Here is a 22,456-nt window from a genome sequence, read left to right as displayed (position 1 = left end):
CTTGCTCTTGCTCAGGCTGGTCTCGAACTCCTGGACTGGAGCAGTCCACCTGTCTTGACCTCCCACAGTGCTAGGGGATTACAGGTGTGAGCCACCGTGCCCAGCCTCCAAATTCACTTTTAAGATTCAGCTCAAGTATATCTCCTATAAGTGATCTTGTCTGTTACTTTCTGTACTGTGCACCCATAGCACTGTATTACTAAATTGAGTCTTTTCTATGTTTATCTTTCTCACTAACCTTTGCAGTACAAGAAGTATTTGTGTTATCTATAAACTACCACAATTTCTAGCACATAAAAAGCACTTAATAAATTGCTGAATGAAGGAATGAATGGTATTAAATATATCATGGAATCTGATTGCTAATAGTGAACAATTGATAAGTCAATTGAAGCTAAAATATGGTAGTACTGTAGAACCTCTGTAAGTTGACCCCTCAAGGGATTGTAACAAACTGGACAACATACAGAGGTGGTCAATATAAGGAACTAGGCTTACTATACTGATATGTACATGTGGTGCATGTCTAGTCTATGAAAATTAGGTCAACATAAGGAAGTGGTCAGTGTAGGGAGGTGGTCAACTATGTAGGTTCTATTGCAATTAATTGTAATTAAATCCTAACTATGCCATGTCAGGGAGTTTCTATCTTAAAAATGGATGTACATGCCGGGTGCAGTGGTTCACACCTGTAACCCTAGCACTCTGGGAGGCTGGGGTAGGCGGATTGCCTGAGCTCAGAGTTCAAGGCCAGCCTAAGCAAGAGTGAGGACTTTGTCTGTAAAAATAGCTGAATGTTGTGGTGGGCCCCTGAGTCTCAGCTACTTTGGAGGCTGAGGCAAGAAGATTGCTTGAGCCCAAGAGTTTGAGGTTGCTGTGAGCTATGACAGTACAGCACTGTCTCAAAAAAAAAAAAAAAAAAATCAGGTGGCGCCGGCCCCATATACCAAGGGTGGCGGGTTCAAACCCGGCCCCGGCCAAACTGCAACAAAAAAAAAATAGCTGGGCGTTGTGGCAGGCGCCTGTAGTCCCAGCTACTGGGGAGGCTGAGGCAGGAGAATCGCCTAGGCCCAGGAGTTGGAGGTTGCTGTGAGCTGTGTGATGCCACAGCACTCTACCGAGGGCGATAAAATGAAACTCTGTCTCTACAAAAAAAAAAAAAAAATCTATCTATCTATCTATCTATATATATATATATATCTCACACACATACCATAAAATTTACCCTATGAATTCAACTGGTTTTTAGTATATTCAATGTTTGAAACCATCATCACTAATTCTAGAGAACCTTTATAACCCCCCCAAAAGAAACCCTGTACCCATTAACAGTCTCTCCTTATTCCCCTTCCTCTCAGCCCCTGGCAATGATTAATTTATTGTCTTTTATTCTGGATTTGCCTATTCTGGACATTTCATGTATATGGGATCATATATGTGGCCTTTTGTTTCTGGCCTCTTAGGAAAATGTTTTCAACATTGACCCATTTATAGTATGTATCAGAACTTTACTCCTTTCTGTGGCTGAATAATATTCCACCATATGGATATACCTCCTTTTTGAGACAGGCTCCTGCTAGAGTGCAGTGATGTCATCATAGCTCACTGCAACCTCCAACGCCTGGGCTCAAGGATACTCCTGCCAAAGCCTCTGGAGAACCTGGGACTACAGGCACATACTACTACACATGGTAATATTTCTATTTTTGTAGAGATGGGGGTCTGCTCTTGCTCAGGCTGATCTCCAACTCCTGGCATCAAGTGATCTTCAAACCTTAGCCTCCTAAAGTGTTGATATTACAGGCATGAGCCACCACACTTGGCACCACATTTTGTTTATCCATTCACCAGCTGATGGACATATGGATTGTTTCCACTGGGGGCTATTATGAGTAATGCTGCTATAAACATCTGTGTACAAGTTTTTGTGTGCATGCATGTTTTTATTTATCTCATTTAACTGTATGCTTACCCTTTTCACGAACTGCCAGACTGTTTTCCAAAGTGGCCACACCATTTTATAGTCCCACCAGCAATCTTTGAGGTTTCTTGTTTTCTACATTCCTGTCAACACTTAATAACTGTCTTTGATTATAGACATCCTAGGGAGTTTGAAGCACTATCTCATTGTTGTTTAATTTCTTTTTTTTCTTTTGAGACAGAGTCTCATTATGTCACCCTGGGTAGAATGCTGTGGCGTCACAGGTCACAGCAACTTCCAACTCTTGGGCTCAAGTGATTCTCTTGCCTCAGCCTCCCAAGTAGCTGGGACTACAGGTGCCTGCCACAACATCCAGCTATTTTTTGGTTGTAGTTGTCATTGTTTGGCAGGCTGGAGCTGGATTTGAACATGCCAGCTCCAGTGCATGTGGCTGGTGCCCTAGCTGCTGAGCTACAGGCACCAAGCCTGTTATTTTAATTTCTATTTATTTAATGATATTGAGTATCTTTCAATGTACTAATGGGCTATTTGTATATCTTCTTTGGTGAAATGTCTATTCAGATCCTTTGCCTATTTTAAAATTGTGTGGTCCTTTTATTGTTGAGTTGTAAGAGCTCTTTATATCATCTAGATACTAGGTTTTCACTTTCTTAATCTTCTCAATTAGCCTGCTGAAACATGGAAATTATTTTCTCTTTTATAGTATAAGAGACTGGAGCCTGGAGAGTTTTAATTAGAGGTGTAATTAAATCTATATCTGTGATTCTTCAAAGCCTGTGCCTCTTACACTATTTTATGCTGTTCTTGGTACAAATAAGTTTTAACATTGATAAGGTTCTTTTTTTTTTTTTTTTTGGAAGTTTTTGGCCGGAGCTGGGTTTGAACCTGCCACCTCTGGCATATGGGGCTGGCATATGCCAGGCACCCTACTCCTTTGAGCCATAGGCGCCGCTCTATAGTTGATAAGGTTTAAGGAGTGGCTGCACCTGTGGGTGGTTAATAAGAAGATAAGTGATTTCAGAATTGAGGCCAAGATGTTAGAAACATTATCAACTGACTGCTGAAGTCAATGGTGGAAGTTCTCAGTCATATATAAATAAGTAAGTTGGATTACATAATGTTTAATGTTCTTTTTTTTTTGGCAGTTTTTGGCCGGGGCTGGGTTTGAACCCATCACCTCCAGCATATGGGGCCAGCGCCCTACTCCTTTGAGCCACAGGCACCACCCAATGTTTAAGGTTCTTATTTCATCCAAAATTCTCTAAATTTAATGTCTTTTGTTTTACCAGGAACAAAAAAAAGAAATAGTCATAAAAGCCAATTCCCCAAGTATTAGGATAAAAGGAAGAACTATGCACTGTGTAAATTTCTCTAAGACCTGGGATGGGAGCCCTCTGGGGATTTCTGTTTCAATTTATCAATGAAAAAAATGGATCTGCTATCACAGGTAATATCTCCTGCTGGCAGTATAATCAGTGCTTTCCTCAAAACAAACATGAATACCTGGCTTGGCACCTGTAGCACAGTGGTTACGATGCTGGCCACATACACCAAGGGTGGTGGGTTCGAACCCAGCCCGGGCAAGCTAAACAATGACAACTACAACAAAAAAAGTAGCCAGGCATTGTGGCAGGTGCCTATAGTCTGGGAGGAGGCTGAGGCAAGAGAATTGCTTAAGCCCCAGATTTGAGGTTGCTGTGAGCTGTGACGCCATGGCACTCTACTAAGGGGGACATAGTGAGACTCTGTCTCCAAAAAAAAAAAAATGTAAACCTGAGTTCTTTCTTTTGTCTTGGGTAAATCAAATGATGTGATGTTATGCTAGGCTAAGACCAAATTGCTTCCCAGAGCCTATCGGGTACATAATAATTGGGTACATAAATAATTATTTTGCTGCAAATGCACAGCAATCTGCCTAAAAAAGGATGAAGTTATAGTCATGCTATCACCTTTGTACTATCCTTGCTATCTCCAACAGCAGATGATTTCAAAGGAATCATTTAGAAAGTTATATACTTGTATAAAACTGTAACATCCATAGAATAAGAACCGAGTCATTGACAAAGTATAAATATGGTTTTAGTTTTTTTTGTGTGTGTGTGTTTTTTTGGCTGGGGCTAGGTTTGAACCCGCCACCTCTGGCATATGAGACCAGCGCCCCACTCCTTGAGCCTAAATATGGTTTTAGTAAGAAATTATAGCCGGCTTGCTACCTATGCTAAATGGTTAGGGTACTAGCCACATGCACTGGGGCCTGGGGATTCGAACCTGGCCCGGGCCTGCTAAACAATGACAACAATACCAAAAATCAGGCAGGTGTTGTGGTGGGCACCTGTAGTCCCAGCTACTGGGAGGCTGAGGCAAGAAAATCACTTAAGCCCAAGAGTTTAAGGTTGCTGTGAGCTGTGATACTACTGCACTCTACAGAGGTTGACATAGTGAGACACTGTCTCAAAAAAAAAAGAAATTATAGATGGACTCTGTGGCTCTCACCTGTAATCAGCACTCTGGGAGGCCAAGGTAGGTGGATTGCTTGAGCTTAGGAGTTTAAGACCAGCCTGAGCAAGAGCGAGACCCGGTTTCTAAAAAAGCCAGGTGTGGCAGCTGCCTGTAGTTCCAGCTACTTGGGAGGCTAAGGCAAGAAGTTTGAGGTTGCCGTGAGGTATGATGCCACAAAATTCTACCCAGGGCTACAGAATGAGACTCTGTCTCAAAGAAAAAGGAAAGGAAAAAGAAAAGGAAAGGAAGAAATTATAGAAACTTAAATAGAACATTTCCAATTACATACTTTATTGAAAATAGTTAATTTAAAATATATACATTTAAAAAAATATCATGTTACTGGAAAATGTTAAACATTTCATACAAGTATCATTTCGATTTCACTCACTCTTGCTAAAGTGGCACCTTTAGTTTTCTTTCACTTAAGAGTAGGGTCTCTAGTGCCCTCTGGTGAAGCTTGATGAGCTTGTTCAAAAAGGTATTTCAGGACAGTGCTCATGACTGAAGGTTAAATAGCAGTGTAATTACTGCCTACTCAAGTTTACCAGTTGTGAAGTGCTGACTTTTCCCTCTGCCTAGGAGAAAGGCAATCTTTGTGAATGCCTTTATCTCTTTAGGGTTTCCACTAACATTTGCCCTACTTTCTTCCTAAGTTTTCATCATCATTGTTTTCTTTCTTTTTCTTTTTTTTTGCAGTTTTTTTTGGCCGGGGCTGGGTTTGAACCTGCCACCTCAGGTATATGGGACCGGCACCCTACTCCTTTGAGCCAGAGGAACTGCCCCATCATTGTTTTCTTAAAAACAAACAAAAAAACCACCAAAACTTGTTAATATAAACAGAAGAAATAACAAAAACGTGTAAGTCATCAGGTCTAGGTCTCCCCCCACAAATATCTCACAGGACCCCAGAAATTATAAATAAAGCTTAGCATGCAAGAAAAGCTTTCTTAGTGGTCTTTGAGTCTTCACTCTGTCCTTATAATAATGGATCTCACTATTGTAGTCAACTCTGGGTCTGTACTTTCTGGAAGCAGAAATTCAGGAGATTTCAGGAGGCAGACCTCTTTCAAATAGGGGCCATTTCCAAAAGGATATTATCAACAGAGTCTAAGTTCATTCTCCAGACCAAAAACTTTGGACTTAAGGTTCTTCAGTTCTCCTTGTATCTTACATGCCCGCCGATTGCTGTCACGGACTTCACAAAGCATAGCAAGATCCTGGTTTGCCCGGGCATTAACAGTTGCCTAGAAATTTCAAAAAGGAAGAAATGATTACTGAATCTGCCAGGGGAGAATGAATCATAAAGACCAGGCTATGCTGGGTGGCCCCTGTGGCTCAGTGAGTAGGGTGTTGGCCCCATATTCAGAGGGTGGCAGGTTCAAACCTGGCCCCGGCCAAACTGCAACAAAAAATAGCCGGGTGTTGTGGTGGGCACCTATAGCCCCAGCAACTTGGGAGGCTGAGGCAAGAGAACCACCTAAGCCCAAGAGCTGGAGGTTGCTGTGAGCTGTGATACCATAGCACTCTATGGAGGGTGACAAAGTGAGACTCTTGTCTCTTAAAAAAAAAGACCCAGCTATGGTAGCTCCTTTTTTTTTTTTTTTTTGAGACAAAGTCTCACTATGTCACCCTTGTTAGAGTGCTGTGAAGTCACAGCTCACAGCAATCTCAAACTCCAGGGCTTAAGCAATTCTCTTGCCTCAGCCTCCCAGTAGCTCGGGCTACAGGTGCCCACCACAACACCCCGCTATTTTTTGTTGCAGTCGTCATTGTTCTTTAGCTGACCTGGGCCAGGTTCAAACCCGTCAGCTTTGGTGTACGTGGCTGGCGCCATAACCACTGTGTTATGGGCGCCAAGTCTAGCTGGCTCCTTTTTATGGGTTTTTGAGAATATAGGATAAATGCAATCCTTAGTTTGTTCAAATGACTAAAAGAAGGAAAATATAGAATTAAAAGGCACTCTTTCCCAGAGAATGAGAAAGGACCCTTGAGATAAAGATCAATAAATAACTAAGAATGAGTTGTTAAAAAGGAGACTAATATAGGGTGGCGCCAGTGGCTCAGTGAGTAGGGCGCTGGCCCCATATGCCAAGGGTGGCGGGTTCAAACCCGGCCCCGGCCAAACTGCAACCAAAAAATAGTCGGGCGTTGTGGCGGGCGCCTGTAGTCCCAGCTGCTCTGGAGGCTGAGACAAGAGAATCATGTAAGCCCAAGAGCTGGATGTTGCTCTGAGTCCTGTGACATCATGGCCCTCTACCGAGGGCAGTAAAGTGAGACTCTGTCTCTATCAAAAAAAAAAAAAAAAAAAAGGAGAGAGACTCATATAAACATTATATTAGATAAAAAGTATCTCCTGTTTTCATAATTATGAAAAATCTTGTTTGGAACACAGAGTATCACTTAAGATATGTGACTAACTGGGTAAATCTTTTCGGGAAGGCTCTTGAAACAACCTGGTTTCTAAAAATCTGTGGCTTACATTAAGGAGCCCTCATGACCATGTTCATGTTTCCTCACTTCCACCTCTTTTTTGGCCGGGCGTGGTGGCTCATACCTGTAATCCCAGCACTCTGGGAGGCCGAGGTGGGTGGATAGCTTGAGGTCCTAAGTTTGAGACCAGCCTGAGCAACAGTGAGACCTTGTCCCTAAAATAACCAGGCATGTGCTGGGCACCTGTAGTCCCAGTTTCTAGGGAGGCTGAGACAAGAGGATCACTTGAGCAATGGAGTTTGAGGTTGCTGTAAGCAATAATGCCATGGCACTTAACCCCAGGGTGACTGAGTGAGACTGTCTCAAAAAAAAAAAAAAAAAAGAAGCCACAAATTGCTTTATCATTCAATTACTCACTCTTCCCAGTGTAAAATAGACATAACTCTTTTTTTTTTTCTTTTTAATTTTTTTTTAGACATAACTCTTTTAATCTATTTCTTGAATTGGGAGAGATGCCCATTTCTGTTAAGTTTAGCTTACACAGAAATATTAAATCATACAATCATTCAATTATTTCAGTCTATTTTTGTTTTTCCTCTAGTAGTGTGTTTATTGAACTGACTTTAGGGAGCCTTAAAGAATAGTGACCTCTAGGGAAATGGCACATTCTTCTTTTTTTTTTTTCTTTTTTTTTTTGTAGAGACAGAGTCTTACTGTACCACCCTCGGGTAGAGTGCCGTGGCGTCTCACTGTACCGCCCTCGGGTAGAGTGCTGTGGCATCACATGGCTCACAGAAACCTCTAACTCTTGGGCTTACGCGATTCTCTTTCCTTGGCCTCCCGAGCAGCTGGGACTACAGGCACGCGCCACAACGCCCGGCTATTTTTCTGTTGCAGTTTGGCCGGGGCTGGGTCTGAACCCGCCACCCTCGGCATATGGGGCCGGCGCCCTACTCACTGAGCCACAGGCGCCGCCCCCTTTTTTTTTTTTTTTATTTTTGAGACAGAGTCTCAAGCTGCTGCCCGTGGCATCACAGCTCATAGCAACTTCCAACTCCTGGGCTTAAGCGATTCTCTTGCCTCAGTCTCCCAAGTAGATGGGACTATAGGCGCCCACCACAACACCCGGCTATTTTTTTTGTTGCAATTGTTGTTGTTTTAGCAGGCCCGGGCCAGGTTCGAACCCACCAGTCTCGGTATATGTGGCCGGCGCCCTACCCACCTAGCTATGGGCACTGCCAAGGCACATCCTTCTTTTAAGGAGCCCTCAGACCATGTTCATGTTTCAATTCCACCTCTTTTTTCCCTTTGGTTAATTCAGGACCAGCAATTACCTTATAAAGCATTTGCTCCAAGTCTTTCAGTTTCTGTCGGAGAACCTTAATATCTGTCTTAAAGCCTTCTACTTCCAAGATACGTCGATGCTCCAAGGCCTCATAGCGTTTTGTCATTATCTGTAAACGCTTCCCCATCTTGTTAGTGCGATCCTAACATGTGGAGAATGGGAAAGCATTTATGAAGATGAAGGAAACATTACCTGAGCTATCTGCACTTCCCATTCCATCAAAAGTAGCAGAGAAATTTTTTTTTTTTTTTTGCAGTTTTTGACCGGGGCTGGGTTTGAACCTGCCACCTTTGATATATGGGGCTGGCACCCTACTCCTTGAGCCACAGGCGCCGCCCATAGCAGAGAATTTTGTACCTTAAAGATCTCTCTTCTCATTCCCTCTTCCTCACGAATTCGGGCAAGTTCTTCTTCTAGAGAAACACACTGCACTTGATACATGTTGGACAGCTTTTTCTCTTGTAGCAACTTATCTTTTAGGGACTACAGGTCAAAGAGACAGAAAATATTAATACTCAATTCTCCAATTTAAGTAATTTATATAGCCCTTAGAAAGAAAGAAAGAAAAGAAAGGATTCTAGAAGTACAAAATGAGTTAAGAAACAAGATGACAAGGAATTCTAAAAAATATTTGAAAACCTTCTACTTTTGGACTATTCTTTTAAGCCCTTTTTCTTTTTTTTGGCCGGGGCTGGGTTTGAACCTGCCACCTTTGGCATATGGGACCGGCGCTCTACCCCTTTGAGCCACAGGCGCCACCCTAAGCCCTTTTTCTAAAGTGTACATAGTAAATAAAGCAAGTAATTTTGGCTCTGAAGCTCAGAATCTGTCCCAAGTAAGATATTACAATATATGTTTTGGGCTACATTTCTGAAGTTTTTTAAAAAGGAAGAAAGATAGGCCGGGTGTGGTGGCTCGTGCCTGCAATCCCAGCACTCTGAGAGGCCAAGGTGGGTAGATTGCTTGAGCTCAGGAGTTAAGAGACCAGCCTGAACAAGAGAAAGATCCTGTCTCTAAAAATAGCCAGGCATTGTGGTGGGCTCCTGTAGTCCTAGCTTCTCAGGAGGCTGAGGCAAGAGGATCACTTGACCCCAAGAGTTGGAGGTTGCTGTGAGCTATGACGCACAGCACTCTACCAAGGGTAACAAAGTGAGACTCTGTCTAAAAAAAAAAAAAAAAAAATCTCTCTCTCTCTACATATAGATATAGATATAGATATAGATATAGGCTCAGCATCCATAGCTCAGTGAGTAGGGCACTGGCCATATACACCAAGGCTGGTGGGTTCAGACCCAGGCCTGCTAAACAACAATGCCAAGTGCAACCAAAACCTAGCCAGGCATTGTGGGGGGTGCCTATAGTCCCAGCTACTTGGGAGGCTGAGGCAAGAGAATCACGTAAACCCATGAGTTTGAGGTTGCTGTGAACTGTGACGCCATGGCAGTCCACCAAAGGCAATATAGTGAGACTGTCTCAAAAAAAAAAAAAAAAAAGTATAAATCAGATCATGTTACTTCCCTGCACTCAATCCTCCAAAAACATAACATTTAGAGCTGAGCTCTTACCTGACCTCTAGGCCCTCCATGACCGGCTACTTTCTCTCCTCCAACCTTGTTGCACGCCACTTCCTCCTCGCTTATTCCTCTGCAACCACCAAGACATTTGTATCCTTCCTTTTCCTTGAACATACTTGCTTTTCTCTCTGCTAGGAATGCCTCTACCCTCTAGGTCAGTGGTTCTCAATCTGTGGGTCACAATCCCTTTGGGGGTCGAATGACCCTTTCACAGGAGTCGCCTAAGACCATCCTGCATATCAGATATTTACATTATGATTCATAACAGTAGCAAAATTATAGTTATAAAGTAGCAATGAAAATAACTTTATGGGTGGGGGTCACCACAACATGAGGAACTGTATTAAAGGGTCAAGGCATTAGGAAGGTAGAGAACCACTGCTCTAGGTCTATGTGGCAAGCTTAGTCTATTTTTCAGGTCTCAGCAAAAACACCAAACATAAAAGAATACCCCTATGTTCCTCCTCTAAAGTAGGCTTCCAGCAATTATACATAATCTATATATAATTCCTTTATTCTCTAAAACCATTTTTTTTGAGACAGAGTCTCACTGTGTCACCCTCAGTAGAGTGCTGTGGTGTCATAGCTTACAGCAACCTCAAACTTTTGGGCTTAAGTGATTCTCTTGCCTCAGCCTCCCGAGTAGCTGGGACTATAGGCGCCTACCACAACGCCCAGCTATTTTGTTGTTGTTGCTGTTTAGCAGGTCTGGGCTGGGTTCAAACCCACCAGCCCTGGTGTATGTGGCCGGTGCCCTAACCACTGAGCTACGGGCACTGAGCCCACTTTTTTCTAATCTATGATTTCCTTAGTTTGTTGTTTCTGTTAGCATGTAAATACTGTAAGGACAGACCTTGTCTAGATTATTTATTGCTATAGTTCCAGAGCCTAGTCCACAGTGGGAGTACAATAAATATTTGTTGAATGAAAGAATTAATCAACAGTCTAATAAATTCCCATACACTATAAGGATAAGCTACTCTTAGAAACCTATTTCTTGAGGCTACTGCCATAACAGCTTCCTGGACTGAATGGATCTTAAATGACAATTCATAGGTTCTTCAGAATTCTTTCCACTCTTCCAAAAAAATAAACAATATCCGTAAGATATAAGGATATTACCTTAATATATTCATTTTGGGTATGATGACTCTCATGCATAATTGGTAAAACTTTTCCAATTTTATCTTCTTTCCTCTGACACTGCACTCTACATTGCTTAATCTTTGACATCAAATGATCCTTTTCAAGCATCCATGATTTCTCTTTATTTTGGTTTTCAAATTTGAGCTGTAAAAAATCTTTGGTGCTCTCATAGAGAAGTTCTTGGGTGTGATGAAGACTACAAAAGAAAGCACAAGTGTGGAAATGAGGATACTTACGTAGCACATCTGAAATAAAGGGTTATTCCAAAAGAGAAGATAGAGGTTCTCTTAAATTTGTACAAAATATAAATTTTACAAAATATTATTAGCAGTTTTAAAAATAAACTTAGTCTGATAATTGGCCACCTTAAGTGTTTTATTGGGCAAAGGCAATATATCTATCTTTCTTTTGAGACAGAGTCTTACTCTGTTGCCCTTGGTAGAGTGCCATGGTGTCACAGCTCACAGCAACCTCAAACTCCTGGGCTTAAGCGATTCTCTTGCCTCAGCCTCTCAAGCAGCTGGGACTACAGGCGCCCACCACAACATCTGCCTATTTTTTTGTTGCAGTTGTCATGGTTGCCCAGCTAGCCTGGGCCAGGTTGGAACCTGCCAGCCTCAGTGCATGTGGCTGGCGCCGCAACCACTGTGCTATGGGCGCCGAGCCCAAATATATCTATTCATGCTTACTGATTCATAGACTGGCCTTTATAGACATTTTCCTGAGTACTAGTTTCAGACTGTATGATTAAAAGGATTATACAAATACATATAGCTCGCATAAGTAGACTATTCTCGGGAATAATACAAGGAAGAATGAAATCATGGTGTTCTGATTGAGGGTTAACACAAGTTCTAAATTATCAAGAATAGCTTTGCTTTTGTTTATGCTGTGCTCCAAGTATAACTGCCCTATATCAAAATCTTGCCTTTTTGTGTGTGTGTGTGTGTAGAGATAGTGTCTCACTTTATCACCCTCGGTAGAGTACCGTGGTGTCACACAGCTCACAGCAACCTCCAACTCCTGGGCTTAGGTGATTCTCTTGCCTCAGCCTCCTGAGTAGCTGGGACTACAGGCACCCACCACAATGCCCGGCTATTTTTTTGTTGTTGTTGCAATTTGGCTGGGGCCGGGTTTGAACCCGCCACCCTTAGTATATGGGGCTGGTGCCCTACCCACTGAGCCACAGGCGCCGCCCAAAATCTTGCCTTTTTTCAAGATCAGTTTCCTCTATAAAGTCATTTTGACAATTTTAGCCCATTTTAATTTTATTTTCTGAAATTCCCTATTAGTTTTAATATGTATTCCTGTCTCATAATTTAAAATTTCCCTAAATACTATGTCATATTTTAACTGTCAATGTGTTTATCACCCAGTCTGAGTGAAAGCATACACATTATTTATCATTTATTTTTGCCTCACTCCTCCCAGATTGTCAAGGACAATACCAACTAATGGGTACATACAAGGCACTAAATAGATTCCTGACAGTTATTTCTTGATAATCATTTATCTTTAAAAAAGAATATACTCAGAAATTAACAACTCATCAGTTTAACAACACCACCTAGAAAAATACTATATTGAATGCCCTAACTGCTTGCAAGAATATTAAATACCATTAAGCAACCACTATAGTTTTCCACTGACCAAATAATGTCAGATCCACTTAGTTCTTTTCACAAATAAGTGGTACACAGATAAAAATAAAATGACATAATAGTGCCAGGCACAGCCTTTTGGCTCGCTGAGCACCATCATGGCGCTCGGCAAGAACAACCGCCTTACGATAGGCGGCAAAAAGGGAGCCAAGAAGAAAGTGGTTGATCCATTTTCTAAGAAAGATTGGTATGATGTGAAGGCACCTGCTATGTTCAATATAAGGAATATTGGGAAAACTCTAGTCACCAGGATTCAAGGAACCAAAATTGCATTTGATGGCCTCAAAGGTCGTGTGTTTGAAGTGAGTCTTGCTGATCTGCAGAATGATGAAGTTGCATTTAGAAAATTCAAGCTGATTACTGAAGATGTTCAGGGCAAAAACTGCCTGACTAACTTCCATGGCATGGATCTTACCCGTGACAAAATGTGTTCTATGGTTAAAAAATGGCAGACTATGATTGAAGTTCATGTTGATGTTAAGACTACTGATGGTTATTTGCGTCATCTGTTCTATATTGGTTTTACTAAAAAACGCAACAATCAGATACGGAAGACCTCTTACGCCCAGCACCAACAAGTTCGCCAAATCCGGAAGAAAATGATGGAAATCATAACCAGGGAGGTGCAGACCAATGACTTGAAAGAAGTTGTCAATAAACTGATTCCAGATAGCACTGGAAAAGACATAGAAAAGGCATGCCAATCTATTTATCCTCTCCATAATGTCTTTGTTAGAAAAGTAAAAATGCTAAAGAAACCCAAGTTTGAATTGGGAAAACTCATGGAGCTTCATGGTGAAGGTAGTAGCTCTGGAAAAGCTACTGGGGGATGAGACAGGTGCTAAAGTTGAACACGCTGATGGATATGAACCACCAGTCCAAGAATCTGTCTAAAATTCAAGCTTTTAATAATGACAAATAAAGAATCCTATTTGTGAAATAAAAAAAATAGTGCCAGGCACAAAGTAGAGTAAATGTCACCAGATAAATATATATATTTAGTCAGGGTGTGTGTGTGTGTGTGTGTAGATTGATCCAGTTACCACCAGGTTCTTTCCTGCTTTCAATGAGTTATTTTATTCTATCTTACATTATGTTCTCAATTACAAACTGGGAAAGTATAGTCTTGTTAAAATACAAGTGGTCTGAAAGTGACACCCAAAGGGCAGTCATTTATGGCCCTGCATTTCATGTCATTCAATATTCTTAGGATGATCTATCTAATGGAAAGAACTGATCATGTACTCAGATATGTAGAGAATGCTAAACGAGTAAGGTTATTATTATTCTAGAAAACAGATATAAAATTATATATTACTCTGACAATTTAAAATATCAGTCCCTTAAAAACAAAACCCAATGAAAAATCAAGATGCTATACTTAATTACAAAATTACCAAAAATAAAAATTAAGATGGAGGCATACTGGCCAAATGCAAACACATTCCATTATGTTAAAAGAAATAGCCTACAAGGGCCAAAAGACATTTTCTTTGAGACAAAGTCTCACTATGTGGCCCTCAGTAGAGTGCCGTGGCGTCACAGCTCACAGCAACCTCCAACTCTTGGGCTTAAGTGATTCTCTTGCCTCAGCCTCCCAAGTAGCTGGGACTAACAGGCGCCCACCACAATGCCCAGCTATTTGTTGTTGTACTTGTTATTGCTGTTTAGCAGGCCCAGGCTAGGTTCAAACCCACCAGCCTCGGTGTATGTGGCTGGCATCGTCACCACTGTGCTATGGGCACCAAGCCACCAAAAGACATTTTCTACCCTGTATTAATCAGAGAGTCTAACTTGAGTACCACATCATATATACATATATATACACACACACACATACATATATATACTTTTTGCGACAGAGTCTGACTTTCTTGCCCTCAGTAGAGTGTCGTGGCATCACAGCTCACAGCAGTCTCCAACTCCTGGGCTTACACGATTCTCTTGCCTCAGTCTCCTCAGTAGCTGGGACTACAGGTGCCTGCCACAATGCCCTGCTATTTTTTGTTGTAGTTTGGCCGGGGCGGGGTTCAAACCTACCACCCTCAGTATATGCGGCCAGTGCCCTACTCACTGAGCCACAGGTGCTGCCCCACTTTTTTTTTAGACAGAGTTTTGTTCTGTTATCCTGGGTAGAGTACAATGGCATCATTAAAGCTCATAGCAACCTCAAATTCCTAAGCTCAAGCAATCCTTCTGCCTTGGCCTCCTGAGTAGTTGGGTCTACAGATATAGGCCACCATGCCTACCTAATTTTTTCTATTTTTGGTAGAGACAGGGTCTCACTCTTGTTCTAGCTGGCCTTAAACTCCTGACCTCAAGTAATCCAACTACCTCAGCCTCCCAGAGTGCGAGGATTACAGGTGTGAGCCACTACACCCAGCCCTCATGTCCAATTTAATAATCATATTTCTTTCTTTCTTTTTTTTTTTTTTAGGGACAGTCTTATTTTGTCGCCCTCGGTAGAGTACCGTGGCATCACAGCTCACAGCAACCTCCAGCTCTTGGGCTTAAGTGATTCTCTTGCCTCAGACTCCTGAGTAGCTGGGACTACAGGTGCCCACCAGAATGCCCAGCTATTTTTTTTGTTGCAGTTTGGCCAGGGCTGGGTTCGAACCCGCCACCCTTGGTATATGGGGCTGACACCCTACTCACTGAGCCACAGGCGCCACCCTTAATCATCATATTTCAAATGGAGAAAAAAGCACTACAAAAGTTTGAAAAAACAATGAAAAAAATGAAAGAGTAAAGAATGCAACATGAAAAAATATTTTAAAATTTAGGATGTCTAATGCAGAAAAGAGCCAGTGAGGTAGAACTTGATAAAGGACCATCAAGTATTCAACAAACAGTTATTGTGTGCCTGTTGTGCACAGAGGTCAGGGCAGAAACTATATAAGAAAGCCTGAGACCAAAGACATAATACCTGGTGACAAGTGTCATAATGGAGTCACACTAATCATTATGGGAATCAGAGGAGGAAGAACTTAATTCAGAGTGAGGAAGTCTTCAGGAAAAGGGGTGACATTATTCAGCAAAGTGCCTACTATATAACAAGTATCATGTAAAAATATTATTAGTGTGGCTAATTCAAAGGGGAATTACAGCCACAGGGGAGGAACTGAGGCTGAAAGGCTAGTGTCAGATGATGACATTCCTAATGATTCACTCTAAGGTGTCAGGACTTTATCATAAAGTAAATGGAGAGCTACTTAATGTCTTTAAGCAGCTGATAACTCCTAATAGAATAAGTAATTCATAGTGAGGAAGATTGTAGAATACAAACAGACAAAGTGACAGGAAGAACAGTTAGACTACTGCAACAATTTAAAGAAAGGAATAGGGTGGCGCCTGTGGCTCAGTCGGTAGGGCGCCGGCCCCATATACCGAGGGTGGTGGGTTCAAACCCGGCCCCGGCCAAATTGCAACCAAAAAATAGCTGGGCGTTGTGGTGGGCACCTGTAGTCCCAGCTACTTGAGAGGCTGAGGCAAGAGAATCGCTTAAGCCCAGGAGTTGGAGGTTGCTGTGAGCTGTGTAAGGCCACGGCACTCTACCTGAGGGCCATGAAGTGAGACTCTGTCTCTACAAAAAAAAAGTAAATAAATAAATAAAGGAATAGTTTGACTCAATGTGGAAAGAATCAGAATGGATTTGGGGGGCTTCTTAGGTTTACAATCCGTAAGATTTGGAATTAAGGAATAAGAAAATTAGGAATTGAGGATGATCCTAAAGTTTCAAGCTTGGAAAGCTAAATGGGAAATGAAGAATGAAGCAGTAGGTTTGAGATTAGGGAGTGTGGTAGTATTTGTTGGGAGAGAAAACAGTTTGGTTTTAGTATTGGTAATTCTTTTTTTTTTTTTTTGAGACAGAGTCTCAAGCTATTGCCCTGGGTAGAGTGCTGTGGCATCATAGCTCATAGCAATCTCCAACTCTTGGGCTCAAGCGATCCTTTTGCCTCAGTTTTTTTCTATTTTTAGTAAAGATAGGGTCTTGCTTTTGCTCAGGCTGGTCTTGAACTCGTGAGCTCAAGCTATCCACCTGCCTTGGCTTCCCAGAGTGCTAGGATTATACTGTGCCCGGCCCCAGTAATGGTAAATTTGAGGTGTTCAGACATATTCAATTAAGGATGTCTTTATGGTACAGAATGGTTAGATAGGTTGAAGAACCAGGACAGACAGGTGTTATAGAAATCAAGGGAGATGAATTTCAAAGATGGAGAGATCAATGATGTAAAATACACAGAGATACTAATTATAATAAGGAATGAAAAGAGGTAACTGGTCTTAGATAGTAAGAAGGCAATAATGAACTTAGATTAGTTCACCCCACAGGGGGTGGCACCTGTGGCTCAAGGAATAGGGCACCATCCCCGTATACTGGAGGTAGTGGGTTCAAACCCGGCCCGGCCAAACACTGCCAAAAAAAAAAGAAAAGAAGTTAGATAGGGTGTGTTTAGGGGGAAGGGGATGGGGCTGAGGTACAGGGGAGGAGGAAGGGGGATTGGTAAGCTCTCACCTAATGAACACAATGTAAGGGTATACAACACATCTCCTGGGTAAAGGGGTCAACTACAACTTTGACTTTATCTAACAAATGCAAACAATGTAACCTAATCATTGTACCCTCATATTAATGTGAAATTTTAAGAAAAGGAAAAAAATTGGAAATTTTAAAAAAAGGTGGCGTCTGTGGCTCAGTGGGTAGGGTGCCGGCCCCATATACAAGGGTGGTGGGTTCAAACTCGACCCTGGCTGAACTGCAACAAAAAAAATAGCTGGGCATCTGGTGGACGCCTGTAGTCCCGGCTGCTTGGGAGGCTGAGGCAAGAGAATCACCTTAGCCCAGGAGATGAAGGTTGCTGTGAGCAGTGTGATGCCATGGCACTCTACGGAGGGCGATAAAGTAAGACTCTGTCTCTACAAAAAAATAAAAGGGCATATTTAATAAAATGGAAGGGATGAGATCAGACTGCAGAAAAGCAAAGAAAGGCAAGCAGGTAAGGAACACGAGCATAGAGAGTTTTAGGACTTTTTGTAAGGTATGTCAAGTCATGTCCCCCCACACACACACCCCTTTTTTTTTTTCTGTAGAGACAGAGTCTCACTGTACCGCCCTCCGTAGAGTGCCGTGGTGTCACACGGCTCACAGCAACCTCTAACTCTTGGGCTTACTCGATTCTCCTGCCTCAGACTCCCAAGCAGCTGGGACTACAGGCGCCCGCCACAACGCCCGGCTATTTTTTGTTGCAGTTTGGCTGGGGCTGGGTTTGAACCCGCCAACCTCGGCATATGGGGCCAGAGCCCTACTCACTGAGCCACAGGCGCCGCCTATCCCCCCTCCCCCTTTTTTTTTTTGAGACAGAGTCTTTGTTACCCTTGGTAGAGTGCGTCACAGCTCACAGCAACTTCAAACTCTTGGGCTGAAGTGATTCTCCTGCCTCAGCCTCCTAAGTAGCTGGGATCACAGGCACCTGCCACAACGCCTGGTTATTTTTATTATTATTATTTTTTAAATAATCTTTTTTCTTTGCAGGTTTTTTTTTTTTTTTGGCTGGGGCTGGGTTTGAACCCGCCACCTCCAGTATATGGAGCTGGCACCCTACTCCTTGAGCCACAGGCACCACGCCGCCTGGTTATTTTTAGAGATGGGTTCTTGCACTAGCTCAGGCTGGTCTTGAACTTGTGAGCTCTGGCAATCCATCGGCCTCAGCCTCCCAGAGTGCTGGGATTACAGGCATGAGCCACCGTGCCTGGCCTATGCCCAGCTATTTTTAGAGATGAGATCTTGCTCTGGCTTATGCTGGTCTTGAACTCAGGAGATCCACCTGGGTGTCTCAGAGTGCTAGGATTACAGGCATAAGCCCCCAGGCCACCCAAGTCATGTTTTCCTTATTCATGAAGGGTCAAACAAAAGAAGAATGCCCTCTTATATTTGAATCACTTTATCAGTGGATAAAAGAACATTTCTTAACCACTAGAATCAAGCTAAAACACTAAAATGATTTAAAAGGAGTGTGTGGAAGACTCACCAGAGCTCTTCAAGAGGAGACTTATTGTATACTGGAAAAGCCTGGACACTCACCTACCTAGAGGCAGGGATGTCTGAAGAAGATATTTTTTTCAACGTTCCTTTAGTTCCATGAGCCTATGCTGCTAAAGTACAGAACTTTTAAGCCACTCAGAAAAATAAAACACCTTCAGGTACAACTTTCTTGGACACTCACCTTTTGGTAAGCTCTTTGATTTTGTCCTGATTTCTCTGGTGTAGGACTTGTATTTCCTCAATGCGAATTTGTCTATCTTCCATGAGTCCTTCAACTTGTTCTCTAGAAAGCCTGGTCTGCTCTTCCAGCTGAGCCTGCAGCGCTCCTACCTAGACAGGCCAACAAAGGGTAAGGTATCCACTCCTGCTTCTACTTATTTCATACCGATAAAAGCCTTTCTCCAAAAAAATTACAAAACAAACACAAACTCCAACAACACAGTAGCAAACAAATAGCAGAAAAACTTCAATCCTAATACTCTTAATGTCTTATAAATCAGGTCAGGGTACACAAAAGTACATCCTTTGTCCACACCGAGCCCAGGATCCACATTGTTATGCTCGGAGTTCCACAAAGACCACGCTGCTAAACAAGCCGAATTCACAGCGGAGTCCCTTTATTGAAGAGCTGCCCAGCAACTGCCTCACACCCAACACAGGGGTTCAGAAAGCAGCCCCGAGTGGTTAAGGGGTAGGGTTTTTAAGGATTGGTCTGCATCTGGTTGGCACACAGGCTGCCCAGGTGCATTCAGGTAGGTTTAGCAAGCACTGTAAAGAAGCAGAATTTTGCGGCTAGTTAGCCACATATCTTTGTTTCAGTACTTTTCCCACCTGGTATTTCTCAAAGGGCAGTCCAGGAACAGTTGGTACTTCCCGGTCTATTTCTCAGGGGAGTTAGTCAAGCAAAAAGTCAGTGAGTACTTTCCCATCTATCTTGGGAGTGAACCAGACTGACTCCATTTTGTTGAGGGCTTGCGGCCCAGAAATTTGCCAGGAATTAACTGATATTTTTCCACCTTAGTCTAGGCCTAATAACATCACATAAGGAAAGCTATCCAAATCTGGTTTCCTCCACCCTGTGATTTTACATTTTACTGTTTCTCTTTTGAACTTTTAGGATTGTCTCCTCCCCCCCACCTTTTTTTTTGAGACGGAGTCTCACTATGTCGCCCTCGGTACAGTGCCGTGGTGTCACAGCTCACAGCAACCTCAAACACTTGGGCTTAAGTGATTCTCTTGTCTCAGCCTCCCAGAAGCTGGGACTACAGGTGCTTACCACAATGCCTGGCTATTTTTTTGTTGTTGTTGTTGTTGCTGCAGTTGTCAATTGTTCTTTAGCTGGTCTGGGCCGGTTTGAACCTGCCAGCCTGGATGTATTTGGTTGGCATCGTAATCACTGTGCTACAGGCACCAAGCCAGACTATCTCCCTTTTAAAATACACTAGTTGTATAGCAACGGAACAACTTCTTAGGTTTTTGGTTTCAAAAGTAGAACAAAATGAATATAGTGTAAGTTCTTGCTCTGATTCTGGCTGTCATGCCTCCACATGGAAATGATGGCCAAATGCAGAAACTGTCATTTAAACCAATAAAGCCTCACTCCAAAAAGGACAGGAACTTTAGGAAACTACATGAAAAATCATAGATCTAAATGATGTGCAATTACCAAGAGGTAACAGAATAATTTGTTATTTTGCTAGCCTTTAGAACCCATGTACCAAGTAAATGGACACACCCCCAAATGTCAATCTATCCACATAGACAAGCTTTCCTCTGAAATTCTTTGGGCATTCCCTAGGCCAATCACCAAGTGAATCCTTACTTTATGATGTTTTGTTGGATAGGGCTTAGCATATTGAATAAAAGGTTCAGAATAGCACTTAGAGAATGCTCAAATAGAGAATGATAGTTTTTGTTTTTGTTTTTTTTGAGACAGAATCTCATTTTGTCACCCTCAGTAGAGTGCCGTGGCATCACAGCTCACAGCAACCTCCAACTCTTAGGCTCATGTGATTCTCTTGCCTCAGCTTCCCAAGTAGTTGGGACTACAGTGCCCACCACAACCCCCAGCTATTCTTTTAGAGACGAAGTCTCACTCTGGCTTTGGCTTAGGCTGGTCTCTAACTCACGAGTTCAGGCAACCCACCCACCTCGACTTCCCAGAATGCTAGGATTACAGGTATGAGCCATCGTGCCCAGCCTGAGAATGATAGTTTTAAAATATAAGCTTTTTGAACCAGGCATGGTGGCTGACACCTGCAACCCTAGCACTCTGGGAAGCCAAGGCGGGTGGATCACCTGAGCTCAGGAGTTCAAGACCAGCCTGTCAAGACCAGCCTAAGCAAAAGTGAGATCTTACCTCTACTAAAAATAAGAAAAAACAAACAAACAAACAAAGAAACCTAGCCAGGCATTGTGGTGGGCAACTGTTGTTGCAGCCATTTGGAAGGCAAAATGATCACTCATACTCAGGAGTTTGAGGTTGCTTACTTGACTAATTTTTTTTTTTTTATTTATTTTTTATTTTTTTAATTTTTTTTATTAAATCATAACTGTATACAATGATATGATTATGGGGCATCATACACTCACTTCATAAACCATTTGACACATTTTTATCACAGTGGTTAACATAGCCTTTCCGGCGTTATCTCAGTTACTGTGCCAAAACATTTACATTCTACATTTACCAAGTTTCGCAAATACCCCTATAATATGCACCACAGGTGTGATTGTTGTTGTTACAGTTTTCGGCCGGGGCTGGTTTTGAACCCGCCACCTCCGGCATATGGGGCCAGCACCCTACTCCTTGAGCCCCAGGGGCCGCCCCAGGAGTTTGAGGTTGCTGTGAGCCACGACACTCTAGGGTGATAAAATAAATAAATAAAATAAAAAACAAACTCTTGGAAATTAGGAGCAAGCTCAGTTTTCTTAATCACATGATGCCTAGATGTAACCCATGTGCAAGGCAATACTTACATGATACTGAAAGTATGTTATAAACACTAAAATTGTGGAACCAGCCTGGTCTGTCAAAATAAATTTTTTACCTGTAGGATGAGTATCTGTTTCTCTCTTTCATAAGGCTCCGAATTTTCTTCCCTCTCTCTCATTGCTGGTCTTCTTTTGCTTATTTTAGGATCTAAAACAGAAAACAAAAATTTAGGGTATGGCTGGTGCCCATAGCTCAGTGAGTAGAGCACTGGCCACACACAGTGAGGCTGGCAGGTTTGAACCCGGCCCGGGCCAGCTAAAACAACAATGACAACTGCAACATAAAAAAAATAGCCAGGCATTGTGGTGGGTGCCTGTAGTCCCAACTACTTGGGAGGCTGAGGCAAGAAACTTGCGTGAGCCTGAGAGTTTGAGGTTGCTCTGAGCTGTGACACCACAGCACTCTAAGCAGGGCAACAGCTTGAGACTCTGTCTCAAAAAAAAAAAAAAAAAAAAAGAAATTCAGGGCAATGCCCATAGTTCAGTGGGTAGGGGGCCAGCCACATACATCAAGGCTGGTAAGTTCTAACCTGGCCCGGGCCAGCTAAAACAATAATGACAACTGCAACAAAAAACAGCCGGGTGTTGTGGTGTGTACCTGTAGTCCCAGCTACTTGGGAGGCTGAGGCAAGAGAATCACTCGAGCCCAGAAGTTTAAGGTTGCTGTGAGCTGTGACGCCATGGAACTCTACCAAGGGTGACAGCTTAAGACTCTGTCTCAAAAAAAAAAAAAAAAGAAAGAAAAAAAGAAAAAGAAAAGAAAACAGAAATTCAGCAAGAAGACTTTTTCTTTTTGCTATTCAAATATCAGAATTATCC

The 22,456-nt window shown here is 42.5% G+C and overlaps 2 protein-coding genes across 5 annotated transcripts in view; one reads left to right on the top strand and one right to left on the bottom strand.

Moving 5' to 3' along the window:
• Positions 1-4,725: 4,725 nt before the first annotated feature.
• Positions 4,726-22,456, bottom strand: part of CCDC77 (coiled-coil domain containing 77) — a 47,894-nt gene continuing 30,163 nt past the window's right edge. For all 4 annotated transcript variants that reach the window (XM_053554474.1, XM_053554475.1, XM_053554476.1 and 1 more), the window contains 6 exons: positions 21,694-21,785; positions 18,825-18,973; positions 10,916-11,135; positions 8,577-8,702; positions 8,209-8,361; positions 4,726-5,688 (listed from right to left, as the gene is read on the bottom strand). In XM_053554474.1, the coding sequence (XP_053410449.1) occupies positions 5,542-5,688; positions 8,209-8,361; positions 8,577-8,702; positions 10,916-11,135; positions 18,825-18,973; positions 21,694-21,785 (887 nt within the window). In that variant the 3' untranslated portion in view covers positions 4,726-5,541. The remainder of the gene's footprint in view (positions 5,689-8,208; positions 8,362-8,576; positions 8,703-10,915; positions 11,136-18,824; positions 18,974-21,693; positions 21,786-22,456) is intronic.
• Positions 12,699-13,480, top strand: LOC128560886 (40S ribosomal protein S3a-like). Its single transcript, XM_053554479.1, has one exon. It carries the CDS (start codon positions 12,699-12,701, stop codon positions 13,431-13,433), a length of 735 nt encoding a protein of 244 aa, XP_053410454.1. The 3' UTR covers positions 13,434-13,480.

This window comes from Nycticebus coucang, chromosome 12 (assembly GCF_027406575.1).
Source record: "Nycticebus coucang isolate mNycCou1 chromosome 12, mNycCou1.pri, whole genome shotgun sequence".
Lineage (NCBI taxonomy): Eukaryota > Metazoa > Chordata > Mammalia > Primates > Lorisidae > Nycticebus > Nycticebus coucang.
This window is presented reverse-complemented; position numbering and strand designations above follow the sequence as displayed.